This window comes from Phascolarctos cinereus, unplaced genomic scaffold (assembly GCF_003287225.1).
Source record: "Phascolarctos cinereus isolate Bilbo 61053 unplaced genomic scaffold, phaCin_HiC Scaffold_1;HRSCAF=81, whole genome shotgun sequence".
In the NCBI taxonomy this organism is placed as follows: domain Eukaryota; kingdom Metazoa; phylum Chordata; class Mammalia; order Diprotodontia; family Phascolarctidae; genus Phascolarctos; species Phascolarctos cinereus.
The window spans coordinates 113087377-113102721 of NW_027555514.1; the positions used below are offsets into that span (position 1 = coordinate 113087377).

Genomic DNA, 15345 nt, shown 5'->3' on the forward strand with positions numbered 1-15345 from the left:
CCCATTTGTTTGATCTCTTTGGGGATATAGCTCTAGAAGTGCTATTGCTGGATCAAAGGGTATGCATTTTTGTAGCCCTTTGGGCATGGTTCCAAATTGTTCTCCAAAATGGTTGGATCACTTCACAACTCCATCAACAATGTATTAGCGTTCCAATTTTCCCATATCTTCTCCAACATTTATCATTTTCCTGTTTTGTCATGTTGGCCAATCTGATAGGTGTGATGTGGTACCTCAGAGTTGTTTTGATTTGCATTTCTCTAATCAATAACGATTTAGAGCATTTTTTCATATGACTATAGATGGCTTTAATTTCTTCATCTGAGAAGTGTCTGTTCATATCCTCTGACAATTTATCAATTGGGGAATGGCTTGTGTTCTTATAAATTTGTCTTAATTCTCTATATATTTTAGAAATGAGGCCTTTATCAGAGAGACTGGTTGTAAAAAGTCTTTCCCAGTTTTCTACCTTCCTTCTTATCTTAGTTGCATTGGCTTTGTTTGTGCAAAAACTTTTCAATTTAATGCAATCAAAATGATCCATTTTGCTTTTCATAATGTTCTCTATCTCCTGTTTGGTCATAAATTCTTCTGTTCTCCATAGATCTGATAGATAAACTATTCCTTGTTCTCCCAGTTTACTTATGGCATCAGCCTTTATACCTAAGTCATGAACCCATTTTGACTTTATTTTGGTATATGGTGTGAGATTTGGGTCTATGCCTAGTTTCTGCCATACTCTTTTCCAGTTTTTTCAGCATTTTTTTTCTTTTTTGGGGCTAGGCAATGGGGTTAAGTGACTTGCCCAGGGTCACACAGCTAGTAAGTGTTATGTGTCTGAGGGCACATTTGAACTCGGGTCCTCCTGAATCCAAGGCTCGTGTTCTATCCACTGAGCCCAGCAGTTTTTTTCAGAGTGGGTTCTTATCCCAGAAGCTGGGGTCTTTGGGTTTATCAAATAATAAATTACTATAGTCATTGACTACTGTGTCTTGCATATTTAACCTATTCCACTGATCCACCTCCCTATTTCTTAGCCAGTACCAAGCAGTTTTGATGATTGCTGCTTTATAATACAATTTAAGATCTGGAATTGCTAGGCCACCTTCCCCTGAATTTCTTTTCATTAGTTCCTTTGATATTCTGGACCTTTTGTTTTTCCAAATGAATCTTATTATTTTTTCTAACTCCATAAAATAATTTTTTGGTAGTTTGATTGGTATGGCACTGAATAAGTAAATTAGCTTAGGTAGGATTGTCATTTTTATTATATTAGCTCGGCCTACCCATGAGCAACTGATGTTTTTCCAATTATTTAGATCTGATTTTATTTGTGTGAAAAGTGTTTTGTAATTGTGTTCATAGAGTTCCTGGGTTTGTTTCTGGAGGTAGACTCCTAAATATTTTATAATGTCTACAGTAAGTTTAAATGGATTTCTCTTTCTATCTCTTGCTGTTGGGCTTTGTTGGTAATATATAGAAATGCTGATGATTTATATGCATTTATTTTTAAGGCCTGAACTTTGCTAAAGTTGTTTATTATTTCAAGTAGTTTTTACTTGATTCTCTAGGATTCTCTAAGTATATCATCATGTCATCTGCAAAGAGTGATAGCTTTGTTTCTTCTTTGCCTATTCTAATGCCTTCAATTTCTTTTTCTTCTCTTATTGCTAAAGCTAAGTTTCCAGTACAATATTGAATAACAGTGGTGATAATGGACATCCTTGTTTCACCCCGATCTTATTGGAAATGCTTCTATCCTGTCCCCATTACATATAATGCTTGCTGAAGGTTTTAGATAGATGCTTATTATTTTAAGGAAGACTCCATTTATACCTATGCTTTCTAGTGTTTTTAATAGGAATGGGTGTTGTATTTTATCAAAAGCTTTTTCTGCATCTATTGAGATGATCATGTGGTTTCTGTTGGTTTTGGTGTTGATGCTGCTGATAGTTTTCCTAATATTGAACCAACCCTGCATTCCTGGTATAAATCCTACCTGGTCATAGTGTATTATTCTTGTGATAAGTTGCTGCAATCTATTTGCTAGTATTTTGTTTAAATTTTTGCATCTATATTCATTAGAGAAATTGGTCTATAATTTTCTTTCTCTATTTTGACTCTTCCTGGTTTAGGTATCAGCACCATATTTGTATCATAAAAAGAATTTGGTAAGACTCCTTCTTCACCTATTTTCCCAAATAGTCTATATAGTATTGGAATTAATTGTTCTTTAAATGGTTGACAGAATTCACACGTAAATCCATCTGGCCCTGGAGATTTTTTCTTAGGGAGTTCATCAATGGCTTGTTCAATTTCTTTTTCTGAGATGGGGTTATTTAAGTATTTTACTTCCTCTTCGGTTAATCTGGGCAATTTATATTTTTGTAAATATGTATCCATTTCACTAAGATTGTCAAATTTGTTGGCATATAGTTGGGCAAAATAATTCCTAATTATTGTTTTAATTTCCTCTTCCTTGGTGGTAGCTTCCCTTTTCATTGTCGATACTAGTTATTTGGTTTTCTTCTTTCTTTTTTAAAATTAAATTAGCCAAAAGGTTTATCTATTTTATTGTGGTTTTTTTCCATAAAACCAGCTGTTATTATTTATTAGTTCAATAGCTTTCTTAATTTCAGTTTCATTAATTTTTCCTTCGGTTGTCAACATTTCTAATTGAGTGTTTAGTTGAGGATTTTTAATTTGTTCTTTTTCTAGTTTTTTTAGTTGTATGCCCAATTCATTAATCTCCTCTTTTTCTATTTTATTTATGTAAGCATTTAGATATAAAACTTCCCCTAAGAACTGCTTTCGCTGCATCCCAAGTTTTGGTATGTTGTCTCATTATTGTCATTCTCTTGAATGAAATTATTGATTGTTTTCATGATTTGTTGTTCCACCCAATCATTTTTTAGGATTAGGTTATTTAGTTTCCAATTATTTTTAGTCTATCTTTCCATGGCGCTTTATTACATATAATTTTTATTCTGTCATGATCTGAAAAGGATGCATTTAATATTTCTGCCTTTCTGCATTGGATTGTGAGGTTTTTATGCCCTAGTACATGGTCAGTTTTTGTAGATGTGCCATGTACTGCGAGAAAAAAGTATATTCCTTTGTATCCCCATTCAGTTTTCTCCAGAGGTCTATCATACCTAACTTTTCTAATGTTCTATTCACCTCCTTAACTTCTTTCTTGTTTATTTTGTGGTTAGATTTATCTAGTGCAGAGAGGGGAGGTTCAGGTCCCCCACTAGTATAGTTTTGCTGTCTATTTCTTCCTGTAACTCCCTGAACTTCTCCTCTAAGAATTTGGATGCTATACCATTTGGTGCATATATGTTTAGTAATGATATTACTTCATTGTCTATGGTGCCTTTTAGCAGGATGTAGTTTCCTTCCTTATCTCTTTTGATTAGATCTATTTTTGCTTTTGCTTTGTCTGAGATCAGGATTGCTACCCCTGCTTTTTTTACTTCAGCTGAAGCATAATATATTCTGCTCCAGCCTTTTACCTTTACCCTGTATGTGTCACTCTTTTTCAAATGTGTTTCCTGTAAACAACATATTGTAGGATTATGGTTTTTAATCCATTCTGCAATCCATTTCCTTTTATGGGAGAGTTCATCCCATTCACATTCACAGTTATGATTACTATCTGTGTCTTTTTCTCCATCCTTTCCCCCCCCCTTCTTTCTCCCCTTCACTAGTGTTTTGCTTTTGACCACCGCCTCCTTCAGTCCCTCCCCCTTTTATTATCCCTTTCCCTTTTCTTCCCCTTTACTCTTACTGCTTCTTCCCTCCCTTCTTTCCCCCCTCCCTTTTCTTTCCCCTTTTCCCTCCTACTGCCTATAGGGCAAGTTAGATTTCTATACCTAACTGATTATGTTATGCCCTTCTTGAGCCAAATCTGATGAGAGTAAGGTTCAAACAATGCTCCCCCCCCTTCTTTCCCTCTGCTGTAATAGGATTTTGTGTCTTTTCCTGTAATGTAATTTACCCTTGTCTGCCTCCTCCTTTCTCAGTACATTTTCTAAGATCAGATTGATCCACTTATTTGGATCCATTTAACCCACTTGATTAGATTTTTTTTATCATTACATCAAAGTCAACTAATATCCACCCTCTTTATGTATACTCCTTTAACATGGTATAATAACAATACAGTTCTCAAGGGTTGCAAGTGTCATATTCCCTTGTAGGGGTTTAAACAGCACCCCCTTTATTAACAACATATTGAATCTTTCTGTCCCCTTTTTATGTCCTTCTTGAGTCCTGTACTTGAAGATCAAATTTTTATCAGGAAAGTTTGGAAGTCTCCTATTTTGTTGAATATCCATCTCCTCCCTTGAAAAATGATGCTCATTTTTGCTGGGTAGTTGATCCTTGGCTGCATTCCAAGCTCCTTTGCCTTATGGAATATCATGTCCCATGCCCTGGTCTTTTAATGTAGAAGCTGCAAGGTCCTGTGTAATCCTGACTGTGGTTCCATGATATTTAAATTGTTTCTTTCTGGCTGCTTGCAGCACCTTCTCTTTCATCTGGTAATTTTGGAATTTTGCTATTATATTCCTTGTTGTCAATTTGGGATCTCTTTCAGGTGGTGATCTATGGTTCTAGGACTTCAGGGCAGTTTTCCTTTATGATTTCCTGAAAGATACTGTCCAGGCTCTTTTTTTCATCATGATTTTCAGGTAGTCCAATAATTTTTAAATTGTCTCTCCTGATCGATTTTCCAGGTCGTTGTTTTACTGATGAGGTATTTTACTTTTCATCTATTTTTTCATTTTTTTGTTTCTGTTTGACTGATTCTTGCTCTCTCATAGAGACATTAGTTTCCATTTGTCCAATTCTAGTTTTTAACAGATTGTTTTCTTCTGTTAGTTTTTGTACTTCCTTCTTCAATTGGCCAATTGTGTTTTTTAGGGACTTGTTTTCTTCAGTGTATTTTTTTCCAATTGGCCAATTGTATTTTTGAAGGGCTCTTCTACCTCTCTCATTTGACTATTAAAATCCTTCTTGAGCTCTTCTAAGAAGGCTTTTTGGGCTTCAGACCAGTTCATATTCCCTTTTGTTGTTGCAGATGTGGGTTTGTTGACAATGTTGTCCTCTTCAGAATTTCTGTCTTGATCTTCACTCTCTCATAATATGAATTATGTTTCTTTTTACTCATGGTGTTTCTTTATTCCCTGGCCTTTAAAGAGATTGAGCTCTCCTGCTGGGGAACAGAGGGCACTGACCCAAGCTTCTTGTGTTGGGAGCCTAGGTCTTGGTCACTGGCTTTGTGTGCTGGGGCCTCTTATGTTGGCAATTGGAGGCTGTAGGTTTCTGGCAGCTTACCTCGTGTTGGGCTGGAATCAGCAAGGCTGGAACTTTCTAGGCCTGCTTTTCCTTTCCTTTAGCTTTCTTCAGCTCCTTTTAGATGGGTGCTGCAGGGTGTTTATCTGCCTGGGGCCCCTGCAGTGTTGTCTCCCTCTTTCTGCTAATGCACTGGGAGATTCCTTTGTGGTAGAGTGCGAGGCACCTGGTGGTTTTCTGAGCTGGTTTCCACCGGTTCCCCCCACCCTCACTGAGGCACTCGGAGGTCCAGGTGTTGGTGTTTGCCTGTTCTGCCACCTGGGCTTCAGGATTTCTTCACAATTGGAGGCTGCAGGGCTCGACAGCTCACCTGATGTTGGGCTGGAACCAGCAAGGCTGGGGCTTTAGGAAGCCTTTAGGTTGTTTTCTTTACCTCCTTTCAGATGAATGCCACAGGGTATTTATCATCCTGGAGCCCCTTGTAGTTCTGCCTCCCTTATTTTTGCTGAGGCACTGGGAGACCCGTTTGCTGGGCTGCTTCACTGCTGCTCCCCGTCTCTCTTCTAGTTCAGCTGTTCCAGGGTTTTTTTCTGGGGTGATATTTTCTGGGTTTTAGAGGTTGATAGGGGAGAGTGAGAGCAACTACCTTTTCACTCTGCCACCTTGGCTCCCAGAAGTGGAACCTATTTCTCATTTCTAATTCACTGAAATCCTAAACTGACATACTAGCAAAGTAGGGCTCTTGGACAGTAGTATCAAACTCACATAGAACTGGGTCCCAGAAGGTCGCTTACTGACTTAGAAAATCACAAACTAGTATCAACTATGTTGTACTGAATTATTTACCTGGGTAAATATTTCCCAATTAAATTTTAATCTGATTCACCCCATCAGTCTGACACCTCTGTTCTAGAGGGATAAATCGGCTAAGTGTAAGCTTTGCTGGATCTTACCATGCTGAAAAGGACCAATAACAGAATGTTCATCTATTATCTGAGGGTCAGCCAACCTAATAATAATTATTAATATGTTCTGAGGTTTGTGAAATACTTTCTTCACAATAAACCTGAGGCAGATATTTTAAAGACAAGGAAATGGGATTCAGAGAGGTTAAGTGAGTTAGAATCAGTCTTTCAGAACTGGAAGAGACCTGTGAGGTCACTGCATAGCCCAATTCCTTCACTGTATAGCTGAAGAAGTCAAAGTCCAGGAAGGTGAAATGACTTCCTTACAGTCATACAACCAATAAACACTTGACATCCAGGATACGACCACCACCTCCTGTGCTCCTAAAGTTCATCCACAGAAGGCTGACTACAAGGTGATGAATTTCTAGGCCAAAACTATTCATGAAAACCATCATGAAAAGTCTATGATCTGTCAGTGGAGTGAGTATCCAAACTAATGGAATTGTAGATTTGTAAAGTATTGTTTGTAACCATGTTTAATCATCATGGGAATACAGCTCAAAACTGGTTTAACTTGATTAAGCAAGTTAATTTTAGGATTCTTGGAGAGGCTTTATAGTAATCATATTGTCTGTCAGACATAATGACAAAATAAACAACACGCTTGCGGCAAAAAAATTTTTTTTAACATTATGCTATTATGTGGATAAGACCAAATATGAATAAGTTTGTTTAAAAGGAATGCCAATAATTATATATTACAATAAAAGGAATCTAGGAGTTATTTATCATAGTATTGATGGGATGCTACACTTATAAAGGCTTTTCATTCACATAGAAGCATTCCCTGAAATTTTAAATATATTAATTAGTTTTCAATGACATTATGAAATAGCAGCTCCTTGTAGAAGAAAAATCATTTACTTTCAACTCAAGACTAAGAGAAAGACCTCTTACTGAAATTCAATGTTGCCCTTTCACTTACAGACGTCAGGTCATGGCCCATTTATTCACTTCTTCTCCAACAAAGAGCAACAATACTGACTCTGTAAAATACAAACCACTAAACTAGAGCTAATGGCTTTGGTAAGTCAAAAGATATCTTTTCAAACACTTGAACACTTTTAGATGTCAGAAGCTATAAATCACCCTTGCCTTCGCTGTTGTTACTGCGATGATCAAAGGGAGCAAATGACTCATTCCAACCAGCAGATAAAAATGATTCCTTTGGTTGAAAATGAGAACCTACATGATTTATTTCCATGGAGAGAGACACTCACACCATACAATTATGGAAAAAGGAAAAAAACCACAACTTTTAACCTGTTTTGTATCGCTGGCAACAAGTCTCCCTTTATGATGTATCATCTGTCAGCTGTGAGCAGCTGAAAGGCAAACAGTTAACAACCACTATGAAAAAGATGTCCTATACTGATGGCACTGACTGAATCCTAAAAAGTTCAATACACTATTTATATTTTTCTCAAATAAGTTTTATACAACTGATAGGAAACCAATGGCCAGAATTTTTTGGGGAGGCCACCTTAGCTAGTATGCCATAGATATTTTATATGCAGACTGCACAACAGTACCTTGTGTAATTCATCATACACAAGTTGGTGGGCGAATCTTGGGCATGGTTCCTCCTCCTGAAGACTTTTACTTGGATTATCCTTCGCAGCTTGATCATTTTTATAGACACAAGACCTGCAATACAAATTGCCATTATGGCACTGCCTCAATAAGATTAGTAGGAAACATAGGGCAAATGGAATTAAAGCAAATAAATAAAATTGCATATTTAATAAGGATTGGCAGATGGGAGATTCTATTTGTGTACGATCTTTTCATTTTAAAAATTTTATTGATATAAATAAATAAATAAATAAATAAATATTATATAATATATAATATATATATATATATATATATATATATATATATATTATATATATATATATATATAAATTTTTTTAAATAGCATCTTCCTTTCCAAGTAGATCCCTGCTTCCTCCACCTGCTTAGCAGGGCATCTCTTGTTACAAAATAAAAGAAAGAAGAAAAAAGCAGGTCACCAAAACTAACAGATGGACCATGTGTGATATAATAAGGAAATTTTTTAAAGAAAGGATCAGCTAACAGTGAATTCTGAAGTTAAGATCTTAATCAAAAAGGCAATCTCAAATTGCTCATTCAAACTGCTCCTGAAGCCAAGGCTCAGTCAAGAATACTTACAGAGACAATATAAGTAAGATCTTCCAAATAGAAACCAGCACCTATTATATAACATCTTCTATGCGGTAGGTGCTTAATAGTATGTATGCTAAATTGAAACAACTCATTTCCAGGGCTCATTTTCTAGGGCATTGAGAAAAAGTAGATGCATCTTTGGAAAGGAAGGAAAAAAGAAATGGAGAAAAGAAAGAAAGGGAACTGCTTAACAGCAATAAAAGGCTTGCATTTAGGTTCCTTTGTTTTTTCCCTCAGCAAATAAATGTCCTATCTTGAAAGCAGTTACTTTCTTTGTTGCTGAGTCCCACTCTAAATATTAGTGAGGGAGTTCTTTGAAGGGTCTGTATTCATTGTATTAGCCCACAGATCAAAGAATGATCACAGAATTACTGAAGGGGACCATCTAGGTAAACCCTCTCACATCACAGATGATGAAATTCAGAGAGGTTAACCTGACAAAAGGCACACAGTTAGTTAGTAACAGAGTGAAAATAAGAACCCAGGTCTTCTTACTCCCAGCCCACTATTCTTTCTACAAAGTGAAAATCTTCCAAGCACTATCGTTTACTTTCAAGTGTAAGACTTTGAGGTGTTACCCAGCAGGGATCTCATTTTATTTAATCCTTTTATCTCCCTACACATAATACAAGGTTCTACAAATAGTAGGCATTTAATAAATATTTTTTGAACTGAACTCTATTGTGTGTAAACTGGCACAAAGTAATTACTAGTCTTTTAATGTATTTCTCTATAAATTAACAGATCTTCCATTTCCCCCATTTTTCTAAGATTGGATAAATGCCTATTACAAACAAACTCTGCCTTGGGATTTCAGCACACATAACTGTTTCTTACCAACTATTTCTCACAATGTCATAAATCCAGAAGGAGTTCCTGACATTCTCTTCTCTTTTCTCTTTGTCTTTGCTGAGTCCAGACAGAACGTGTATTTCATTCAGTTCTGGATCAATGGTTGCTCTTTGTGTAAAACCTGTCATTGGGACTATTAAATTGGGAGGAAAAAAATAATAAAAATTCACATTAGATAATGGCTACAACACACAAAATTAATTCTAAGAAAATAAATATACTTGTTTCTTGGCTTAGTGGGGAAAGGAAAAGAAAACAACTGGGTGAAGGAAAGAATTTGCTATTTGGATCACTTTGGGGAGGGGGGCACAAGGCAAATGGGATTAAGTGACTTGCCCAAAGTCACACACAGCTAGTGTCAAGTGTCTGAGTCTGGATTTGAACTCAGGTCTTCCTGACTCCAAGGCCAGTGCTCTATCCACTGCATCACCTAGCTGCCCCTATTTGGATCACTTTTGACAGAAGGTGAATGTTCAAATGTCTAATTTACAAGCTAAAAACAAGAATCTAAACCTGCACCTGAAAAAGTAAACCTTGATAAAATGTAGAGAGAGGCGCACACTCAAGTTCTTATAATTCATATAAATCCACCAAGAACAGTTTCTCTGTTTTTTTGTGTTTTTTTTAACTGGTTTGGATCTGTGATTTCACTGCTTTCCGGACCTCTCAGGGTGAAAAAGTCCCCATACTAATAGAGTTATACAACCTTTCTTCAACTTACAGACTTGTAGCCTCGGGCCATATATAATGTTTTGACAATGAAAGATTAAGTAACTTGAACAGGGTCACAGAACTAGTAAGGTCTGAGGTGGGACCCGAACCAGTGCTTTTTGCACGCGCACGCACATACACACACACGCACGCACACACACACACACACACACACACACACACACACACACACACACGAACATGGTGTCAGAATACATCCAAACTCAACAGGGAAGCAAGCCAGGAATGTACCAAATGAACAAAGGAGAGCCAAACAATACAATCGTACAGAAATATATCCACACTGAACAAGGTCATGGGGGTAGGGAGAACAGGAAGGGAGGAAAATATTGAGGGAATAACTTAAAGCAAAATGAACTTCTTGATCCTGAAGAGGAAATCAGAAGAGGGAGAAGAGAAAGAAACACAATCTAAGGGGGCACTTTAGATTGCCTCTTAGTTAAGGAATGGCTGAACAAACAGTGGTTTATAAATATAATGGGCTATTATCGAACTGTAAGGAATGACAAAAGAGAGAATATTAGAATCCTGAGTAGTCTGAACTGACAAAAGAGTGAAATCAGCAGAACCAGGAGAATAATTTATATATGAAGACAACACTAAAAACAACTTTGAAAGGCTTGGAACTCTGATAAATGCGATTGCCAACCACGTCTTGAGAGGGCCTGTGATGAAGCATGCTAACCATCTCCTGACAAAAGAGATAGATACAAGGTGCAGAGACATGTTTTTGGACATGGCCCCTGTGTGGCTTTTTGTTTGATGATGCTTATTTGTTTCCAGGCTTTTTTTTTTTAAAGACAGAACTGGTAACATGACGCAAAAAAAAAAAAGGACGGCCATTGAAACATTTTAAAATGTGCAAAAAAGAGAAGGAAGCACAGCCAACTAGGAGTTTTAAAAGTAACACAATTTATTACACAGACACACACACACACATACGAATTGCATGAAATGAACATTCAAAGCGTCATATAGAATCCTTTTTCGGAGTGTTTTGTTGTGTGTATAGAAATGTACTTTTCTGAGGTGTTTAAATTAAGGGGGAAAATTTTATTTCATGCAGCCTTTGCCATGGATTTTAAAATGCCAATGTTTTAACAAAATGCTTTTGGACAGAACAAGAATTAAGCTCTCAAAAAAACTTAAAGCACCAAGTTGGAATAAATATTTAAATCAATACAGAACACTACAGCTAGATAAAGTAGCCAATATTAAGTTCAAGTCTTATTCACTCAGTACTCTAATGCCAAAAATTCTATTATTTGTTTTTTTAAGCTTACCTTAAACTTACAAATGACATTTGAATTCCTATTCCAGAAAATCTATAATAATACTAACTCACAAGTAATATGTCTAAAGTATTTTAGTAGAGAACTAAGTATAGCCAGGACAAACACATTAAATATATACACTCAACTCTCAGTCTTCAAAACTTCCATTCTTAATGCCATATCCTTAAGTGGTTCTGTAAGGTATGTGTTCTTTTCTTTCCTCAAACTTAATATTAAATATCACTAAAACTAACTAAGCCTGCCTTATGACTTTTTTTTACACTTAAACAGGTTAGTTTCAAAGCACTAACCATCATAATTTTTAGTACTTCCTTCCGCTCATTTTTGCTCACATTTCTTTTTGTATGGTCATAATTTACATGCACTCTGTTCCTTTAGTTCTGCCTTCCCGTGTACCCCTCATTCCCATTATTTCGTGAGTTTTTAGATATTTCTCTATATGATTTTAACCTGTCGATCTTCTAGGATTTCCCTTAAAAAACCCAACCAATTCAACTATGAAAATTTTTGCTTTTGACAATTCTTTGGATATATTCCCAGCGCTGGAATTATATGATCAAAGGGCTGAATTAGTTCTTTTACTTTTATTGCATATTGCTAGAGTGTTCTCTAAAAAATTTAACAAGTTTGCATTTCCATCAGTAATGAATGAGCACACTTGTTTCTACACAACGTTACCAGCATTACATTTCATTGCTTTTAATTATTTTTTTCTGCTGAATCTATAGGTGAGGTGGTACCTCAAAATTTAAAAGGTGGAACATTTTTACTAAATTGTTAATATCTATTGACCATTTATAAATTGAAGACTGGGAGTAACTTTTATAAATTTTGAATATTTCTTCATAACATTTTTAGATGTTGGTTTTTTTTTAATTAAATTTTATTTTATTTTAGAAAGGCAGCACAGTATAATGGAAAAAGAGCAAACTTCAGAGCCAGGAGGACATGGTTTCAAACCCTTCCTCTGACAGATGTTGAATATATGGCTCTAGACAAGTCACATAACCCCTTCAGAGTTATGACTACCTCCCTAAGACTTTAAGTTATAGAGAATATGACAATTTGAACTGGTAGAAAGAACTTCCTCACCAGAAAATTCCTGGATATCAAGTTTTTATTGGTTATAGAAGCCATAAATCTTTTTCTTGATTTTTAAAAAAAATTTTTTCCCAAAACATTTTATTTTTAGGTAGTCAAGCACTTTAAGTACTGTAATTTCTTCCATCTTTTAAAAATTTTTGATCAATAAAATATTTACTGATGCCTTTTTAAAAAAATTATTATTTTAAAAAATACTACACTTTTCCTACCCTCCATACCTGAATGAAACCTTTATCTGTAACAAAGAAAAATCATTAAACAAATTAAGCAATCCAATAGTGTTCGCGTTTGACAATGTATTCAACATTCTACCTTAGAAGCTCCTCATTATTTTACTGTGATGAAAGAGTTCTATGTCGCTATTTGTTCTCAAGGACTTTCTTTAGTTTCTCAATTACCCCAGACTCTGACTTCCTTTAGTGATTTTTTAAAATTTACATTTTTGTAGTCATTATATATACTGCTCACATATTCTGCTTATTTTACTCTGCATTAGTTCATACAAATATTGTCATTTACATTTGAATTCCTCATATTTGTCATTTTAATGGGATATTTTATTATACCTATATACCACAGTTTTCTCATATAATCCCCCAAAGATGCGTATTTTGTTAATAGTCTTTTGCTACCAGTAAGAGTATGCCTGTTTTGGTATATGTTGGACCTTTGTTTTTGTTTTTGATCTCCTTAGGAGAGTTAATGGGAAAAGTGGGTTAAATGGATATGAAAATTTTAGCCCTTTTTAATATGACATTGCAAACTGTTATCTCAGATCAACTCTCAGCTCCAAAAGCAACATATCAGTATGCTTATCTTCCCAAAGATCTATCAACACTGAATATTTTTGTCTTTTGTATCATCTTTGACAAGCTATAGAAATGAGGCAAAACATTTTTGTCTTACTATTAATGACCTGGACCATGCTTTCAAAAGGTCTTTAATACTTTATAAGAATCTTAAAATCTGTTTTTTCTTGTCCTTTGACCACTTAATTAGTGGACATGGCTGTTGGCCTTCTTATACTTTAGTCAATTGCCTACACATCTTGGTTCTCAGACTTTTGTCAGTGTTCTTTAGTGTAAATATTTTTTTCTATGTCAACAGTTTTTCTTTTCCTATTTTATCTTTTTTTTTTCAGCCAAAGACAAGGTTTATTAAAGACCCACCATAATGGCCAGACTCTTAAGGAACTGAAACATACGTAACGCTCGCATTGACAAACGGGCTACAGTAAGTCTCAGCACCCTAATGGCAGCCAAGATGGATCTTATATACAATAAGACTATGGGAGGGATGTAGGAGTGGACAAGTAGTTTGGGGTGCCTGGAGGAGGTGGTCTGAGAGGAGTATCTTGATGGGAGTAGCCAGTAGGCTGGGGTGAAAGGAGGAGGGGTCTAGGGAGGATCTTCATGGGAGTGATTGGGAGGCAGAATGGGGTCTAGATAGGATCAAGGATGGAAAGTAGCCTGAAGCCATCCAGAGGTAACAGACAATACAGGGCTGGGTTAGGTTAAGGGTAACAGAGAATTGAGAAATCTGGCTCAGGCAATAAGGAAAGGCCAGTTGACAGGATTATAGTTTCAAGGGAATTATAGAGACTTCCTTGATAAAGTGGGGAGTTCCAAGGTGGGGTTTTCTAGGGCCCACAGACAAATGGGCTTGGGCTTGTACCCCATCATTTCCCCTCAAACAAATGAGACCCAATTTCTTTTGGGGTGAGGGGTAAAGATCTCAGCTTCTGAAATTGTTTTCTGCTGGCAAGGGAAGTAGAGCTGTCCCTGCCTCTCTGGGTCCCATTCAAGGGGTCAGACTTCAGAACCTGGCTGATGCCAGATCCAGTGGGCTGGAGACTTTGGACTCAGTCAGAGGTTGATAACAGCCTGAGCAGTCATCTGGAAGTTGATGGTTTTTGTCTACCTATTTGCTGGAGGGGGCTGGGGCCTTTCTAAATAGTAGCTTGAGATCCTCCAAGGACTTGCAGGTATATTCTGGAGTCTCTTCCGGTCTCGGCTGGAGAAGAGCAAGGTTAGGCCGTTTCCCCATACAGGCCACCAAAATGTTGAGGTTTAGGGGGGTGCTGGGACCCTGAAATATTATAAGCAAGAGACACAAGTCCTGCCCAAATGAACTTGACCCAAGCCTTCTTTCAGCCAAAGACATTAAAGATCCGCCATACTGGCCAGACTCTTAAGGAATCTAAACCTTTGAGATACTCATGTTGATAAGCAGGCTAGAGTAAGTTTCAGCTATTTTATCTTTAAATTAAAAAAAAATCTCATGTTTTCTCATTTAAGAAACATGTGCTCTTTTCCTCCTCCCTTTTCCCCTCTCCCAGTGGAAAAAAAAAAGAAAAACAAAACCCCTGCAACAAACATGCAGTCGAGCAAAATACATTCCCACACTTGCCATTTCCAAAAATTATTTCTCACTCTGCATATTCATAATATCACCTCCTTGTAAGGATGTAGACAGTATTTTAAATCATTAATCCTCTAGAATTATAGCTGATCATTACACTGAAAAGAGTTAAGTCTTTTAAAACTGTTCATTTTTACAGTGTTATTATAGTCTAAACTGTTCTCCTGGTGATTCTAATAATTTCTCCCAGTTTAAAGTGAGATTCAAATGATGCCCGCTCTTACTCGAACTCATCAATAATGTGAATTAAGTGCCTGTCCCATTAACCCCATCAAATATATCCTTTCCAATGCCTCCTTCTTATCTCTTCTTTAAGAGCAAAACTTTAAAAAAAAAAATCCCAGGCCATCCATCTTATGTGACTCCCTCTATAACACCATGGTTCTTAGAGGATGCTTTTTATCACTTTTCTCCCCTCCCCTAACAGAATGCAACAATTTATCCTTGAGCCTTTTTTGATTGCTCATATGTTCTTTTTTATATTT

The 15345-nt window shown here is 36.4% G+C and overlaps 1 protein-coding gene across 4 annotated transcripts in view; it reads right to left on the bottom strand.

Annotated features, from left to right (window-relative positions):
* Positions 1-15345, bottom strand: part of MKLN1 (muskelin 1) — a 237763-nt gene that overhangs the window by 31725 nt on the left and 190693 nt on the right. For all 4 annotated transcript variants that reach the window (XM_021002257.2, XM_021002254.2, XM_078153678.1 and 1 more), the window contains 2 exons: positions 9294-9441; positions 7799-7913 (listed from right to left, as the gene is read on the bottom strand). In XM_021002257.2, the coding sequence (XP_020857916.1) occupies positions 7799-7913; positions 9294-9441 (263 nt within the window). The remainder of the gene's footprint in view (positions 1-7798; positions 7914-9293; positions 9442-15345) is intronic.